Source organism: Coloeus monedula (genome assembly GCF_965178545.1).
Source record: "Coloeus monedula genome assembly, chromosome: 15".
NCBI lineage: Eukaryota > Metazoa > Chordata > Aves > Passeriformes > Corvidae > Coloeus > Coloeus monedula.
The window spans coordinates 9288957-9294983 of NC_138795.1; the positions used below are offsets into that span (position 1 = coordinate 9288957).

The 6027-nt window shown below is 52.0% G+C and overlaps 1 protein-coding gene across 1 annotated transcript; it reads left to right on the top strand.

The window, feature by feature from the left end:
* Positions 1–1858: 1858 nt before the first annotated feature.
* NEUROG1 (neurogenin 1) lies at positions 1859–2389 on the top strand (the record flags this gene model as incomplete). Its single annotated transcript, XM_082291608.1, has 1 exon — positions 1859–2389. The coding sequence occupies one exon, from the start codon at positions 1859–1861 to the stop codon at positions 2387–2389; it is 531 nt and encodes a 176-aa protein (XP_082147734.1).
* Between the last annotated feature and the right edge of the window lie 3638 nt (positions 2390–6027).

Sequence of the window (6027 nt, forward strand, 5' to 3'; positions counted from 1 at the left end):
GCCTGCCGTACGTGGGTATATTGCACACCCCTGGTCTGCAAGCGTATAAAGATGTAAAAAAGCAGAAAGAGAGCTGATCCTGCAAGCTCGGCCGCTGCCAAACTACTTCTAGTTTGAGACTCGTTAATATTCATCACCCAGGGCTTTTTGGATTGCTCACTTCTGTGCGTGATCTTCTTGGCACAAAGAAGGTTGTTTGTGGCAGTTTGCTGGTGTCGTGGGTCATCGCAAAGCGAGGAGCGTGCAAAGCAGAAATAACTGATAGCAAACTCCTCGCTCAGGTTCAAGTAAAGAATGGTTGCTGTGAATTTAAAACGCAGAGATAGACAATAATTTAGCCTGTCAATATTCCCTGTTTACCGAAGATTAAAGGCATAGGAGAAAATCAAAGGAGGGGGAATCAATCTACATTTTGCATCAGGGGAAAACAGGTAAATACATGTGAGTTTAGGCATAGGCACCTGAAAATGGCTATTGATGGGCCGTGAAACTGAAAACCTTCCAGGGACACAAGTACCTGAGTGCTGACAATGGGGCTTCTTCGAAGGAGGGGGAGCAGGATGCAAAGAGACAGACGTTAGAATGAGGAACTTTTTAGCCAGTTACAAAACTGCGGCTTCCCAAAATGTTAGATAGTGATACCCTGGCACTGAATGGGGATTAGCAGAGGCAGCAAAAACTTTACTATCAAAACAGCACAATTCTTTGTTTTTATCCAGACAGAGAAGAATTGTACCTGTACACTGTATATGTAGTGTGCATATATCTATATACAGTGTATATATATTGTGATTACAACCACCGAAGTTTATAAAATAAATGTCCTTTGGAACTTTTAACTTTCTGAACACCTGCAAAACCCTTTTCAAAGCGAAGCACGTGAAAGCCGAAGTGCATGTTGATATTCACCTCAGAAACGCAGGGGGGAAATACCTGCTTTGAGTTTTACCATTCTAGAGTATTTTCACATTGACGGGTGGATGTAGAAAAACCGCAAGGTGCAACGAAAACCTGACGAAATCTTCCACCCGCATCTGGCTGGGGAATAATCCACGGCTCATCCCCTGGAAGTCCAGATTAACCTTTTTCTTTCCCCAAACCCCCTGCTCGCAGCGGTTTAAACTCACACTGGAGCCCCTCCGGCCGGAGCGGGACGGTGACCCCTCCACCCCCGCGCTGAGCCGCGACCCCCCTGCCCCGCTTTGTCCTGCCGCCTCCCTCCCCGCACACGGGGGGGACAAAGCGGGGGGACCCCCCCTCTCTCCCCCGTCCCCCGGGGGCGCGGCAGATGCGCGGCCGCCCGCGGTAATTGCGGGCACGCTCCGGAGGGCGCGGCGCACGGGGCCGACCTGCCGCCTCGGCGCGGCCCCGCGGGGCGGCCACGGGGCCATTGTCCGCCCGCCGCTATAAGAACGGGCGGCCGCGCCGTCGTGTGCCAAAGCCGCCGCTCACACGAGCGGATCGCAGCCCGCAGCACTTCAAAGCCACGCGCGGTCGCGTGTCCCCCCGCCCCGCCTTTCCCCGGGCTTTGGCTTTTTTTTTCGCTTTTTTTTTTTTTTTTCGGCGCTGAGTCCCCTGCCTTCCCCTATAGCGGCCGGCTCGGCTTTTTCCTCTCTGTATTTTCATACCGTTGTTGCTTAACCGCATCCCCGGGAGTGCCTTTCCATGTGAGTACGGGAGCGCCGGCACCTGCCAAGCACCCGCACCGCCAGCCCCTTCGTTATATTTATTTTTTTCCTTCCCCCCCCCACCCCCCTCCCACCCCTTCCCCGGCCGCTTCGCACCTTCCCCTTCGCTCCCCCCTCCATCCTCCCCTGCCCCGCGTGGCAGTGACGGGGTCCGGCTTCTCTCCCGCAGGATGCCCGCCGAGGCGCCCAGCAGTGGCGACGGCGCGGAGCCCGGCGCTCCGCGGGAGCGGCGGAGACGGCGCGGCCGTGCGCGGGCGCGGACCGAGGCGCTGCTGCACACGCTGAAGCGCAGCCGGCGGGTCAAGGCCAACGACCGGGAGCGGAACCGCATGCACCACCTCAACGCCGCCCTGGACGAGCTCCGCAGCGTCCTGCCCACCTTCCCCGACGACACCAAGCTCACCAAGATCGAAACCCTGCGCTTCGCCTACAACTACATCTGGGCCCTCTCCGAGACCCTCCGCCTGGCCGAGCAGTGCCTCCCGCCGCCCCCCGCCTTCCGCGGGGTCGCCGCGCCCCCCAGTCCCGGCAGCGACGCGGGGTCCTGGTTGTCCAGCGCCTCCCCGTCCGCCCCTTCGCTCTGCGCCTCCGCCTCCGGCCCCAGCAGCCCCGCCACCTCCGAGGACTGCGCTTACGCGCCCGCCGACAGCCTAAGGGGCTTCCGCGGGCTGCCCGCCGGGCCGGGCGCGCCCCTCCGCTAGCGCGCACCGCCCGGCGCTCCCGGCCCAGGGCTGGCGGCGGAGGTGGGGGGGAAGAGGTGGGGGCCTTGTCCCGTTGCACTTTTCATCACTCTCCTTCCCCCCGGCCCCTTCCCCCAGACCCCCGCCTCGCCTCCCGCGCCACTCCGAAAAACTGGGAAGAAGAAAAGCGACAGATTTGCTGCCGCAGACGAGGTGAAAAGTCAATTTTACAATTTGTAGCTCTCCAGCGAAGAAAAACGAGCATGAAAATTTGGTTTGAACGCCCTGACAATACCATGAAAAGGCTTAAGGGGCCGATGCGGCCCGGGGCGCAGCGCGGGGCTCAGCGCGTCTCCCCGGCCCTGCCCCGGGGCGGCTCAGCCCCTCCCGGGGGTCCCAGCACCAGCCCCGATGGGACCCCGCACCCGGCGGACAGCAGAGAGGCTCATGCATTATAGATGCTGACCCCCAGCGCGGCCGGCCTGCTTTTGAGTGGGAGCAGACACGGGGTATTCAGCGGCTGGACCAGAAAGCGGTTTAATTTATTCAAGATGTTCATTCATATGAAAATTGTATTTTTGTACATAAAGAGCTTTATTCTATTATTATACCTCTTATCAAAGTGGGGGTTTTGTTTTGGTTTGGGTTTTTTTAAGAAATCGTACTTTACCCTGTAAATAAAATTTTTAACGTTTGTACTGAATTTCAGCATCGCCTCTGGAGTTTTGTTTCTTGAACTCGAGGGGTTCACTCCTCAGAAGGAGGCTGGGGTGGAAGGGAAGGGATCACCCCAAGGCAGCAGCCAGCACTTCCGACACCACACTGGCCACGGACACATGTGGCTACCTGGCCCCCAAGTCTCCTAGAGAAGGGATTAGAGCCCTGCTCAGGAGATGCAAGCAGAGAACAGGAGCAGTGCTGGTGTTTCAGGCTCTCCTTGCCGTGGTTCACAGCAGGAGCCTGAAAGTGTCATGTGCTTTGGGGCAAGGAGAAGGTGCTGCACCCCTGAACAGGGTACAGCGCTTGTAACTTTCCCTGAACCTGCAACACTGGCAGAGCTTGACTGGCATGAGCTGCCTCTTTTCCTCAAGTCACAAGGTGGGATGGAGGCTCCCCCAGTTCGCTCACAGGCAGGGAGAGGAAAAAGGGTGGCCAAATGTGCCATCTCATGGCCTCGGCACCAGCTCTGGCACAGCTCTGGCTCTCACGTAGAGACTGAGGGTGTCAAGAGTACCCTCGTCTCCAGGAAATCTGCTCCACTGTTGCAAAATCCCAAACTTTCCTTTCTCCTGCAATGGTGTGTAACGGGAGCCGTCTGACCCCCAAAATCCTACCTTGCTGAAGGGCTTCTACTCTTCCTGACTTCATCCTCCCTTCTCTTTAGCACTGCTCAATGCTCCCATATTGCACTGGCCACACAGACCCTTTAAAACAAGTTTTATCCTCTTTGTTTTGTTTTATGGGGGAAATGAGGCAGCGCAGACATGCCTCTACAGCCATCTCCAAAACATGGGTGAATTGGAGCTGTGTGTACAGTTAGCAGGGAGTTTCTGAGGAAAGATGGATAGAGGGTATTGTACAAGCCCAAATAAACCAGTTCCTACAGATCTCTGATGGGACAGCCAAGGATTATGGAATGAATTGACTTTCATTTTTCTGTGCCTCAGTTTCTCATCTGTAAAATTGAGGTACCACCATCTCACATCATCATTGAATTTAAGGATCTAATTACGCAGAGCTTTCAGTGTACTCAGATGCTCAGGCCTGCAGTAAAAGCCCAGGAAGGAATGCTTTAGGACAAGATCATACACTGTGTGGGGTAAAAGGCATAGGGCAGACACTGGAAGCATCAGAGGGAACACTGAGAAGCTGTTCATCACACAGGCAAAAGCTCTGCCTGAAAGTTAACCCTCCTGTGGGAAGATATTATAAAAAACATAATTTGGGATCATATAATTGTCACAAAAATTAGAAGGAGAAGAGCTGAATTGTTTGCACAGACACTTCAGTGCCAGCATTTCCTCCTGAGTGCCTGAGCCTGCAATATAGATAAATATGTCTTCAACACAATTTTCATATGCATGTCTGTACAGACACACACCCACCTCTGCTTCTCAGTAACTAAAAATGCTGAGAAGTGTTATTTTTTGGAAATCCTAATAGCAGCATAATACTTATATTAATTAAAGACACCATCAGCTAGCATAGGGCAGTTCCTTAATGATGTCCTGTTAAATAAAAGAGATTTGTGAAATCTAATTCTGGCAGTAACAGGTCTTGATCTGTGACGCAGTGAAGCTTTGCTTGCACCTGCCCTTGAAAGCCAGGAGGTTTTGTATGCAGGAGCCTCCAGGGGCTGAAATTTAGTACAGTCCATGGAGGCGGAAGGTCATCTAAAGTCACTGGGTCCCAAGACACTGGACTTCAATCTCAAAGAAGAAAAAAAACTCCACCAAACTTCAAAATATCCTCTATTCTTTTGTGTTTTCTTAGCTGCCAGCAGAGATCTGTGGACATTATGCAGTATATAAAGACCATACATCTACCAGGACTCAGTGTATGATGTTAATGTTCCTAATGGGCAATGAAAGCTGCAAAGTGCGTGAGGACACAATTAGATTCATACATTAACATGAGTCAGAGAACAGTTTTTCCCTGGAGCGGTGATAGGTTCAGACATAGTTGAACAAATCTGCCGCCGGGACAGATGGAATGCCCATATTCAGAGGCTGCAGCACCAACCTGCACCCCCATTTACAACAAGGGGGTTTGTATTTACTTTTATCAAAAGAATAGTTTGGTGAATTGGAGCAGGCTTCCCCAGCTGGAAGCAGGCGGCTATTCTTAATTGCGCTAAAATCATCTCCTTGCATTACTGCAGGGGGAAAACTGTGTGAATTAAATACTAGGGCTGATGAAAGCATTAGCAAATTTTTTGGAAATACCAGATAGTTCTGTGTTTAAAAATATTCATAAACAGGCAACAATCTCAGTCCCACTGAAACCAGTGGCCAGAAATAACTGAAACAGCATCTCGATTTTTAATCTTGGCACCACATTGCATGTAGGTATATGCATTTTTTCATGTCTGCTGATAGGTGTTGGTAACACTTTACCCCTGTTGGAACCATTCAACCACCTCCAGGGCATGCAAGCATTAGGGACCCTCTGCCAGGAGGTTCTGCAAGTCCTTATGTAGCTCTTAATTCCCCTTCAGTTAGGAGAGAAAGTCTGAGATGGCTCCATTGATAGGGAATCCCTGCTGGCTGGGAGACATCCAGCACAGACTTTCTCGGAACACAGCTGGGATTATCCCACTTTCTCTCTGCTGGGATTTACTGTGAGGAAACAGTCCCCTACCAACTTGCTTGTGTGCGCTGATGAGAAGGGCCCGTAGCAGCTGGAACTACTCTGTTTCAGCCTTTTCCAACTGTTTTGAAGCTCTGGGGATTCTCTGTGAATTACCTGTGCTCAACAAGTGAGCAAATAACTGCAAATCCAAAATTCTGTACAGGTTTTAGATAACAAGTATTTTCTGTAGTTTCAATGCCATGTGGTGCCCTATTTAGTGTCATCCCTGCTGTGGTGAGGCTCAAATGATGCTAAGGGTTTAGTTATGAACAAGAGCATCCTCAGAAAGATTTTCATTATTGGGCCTC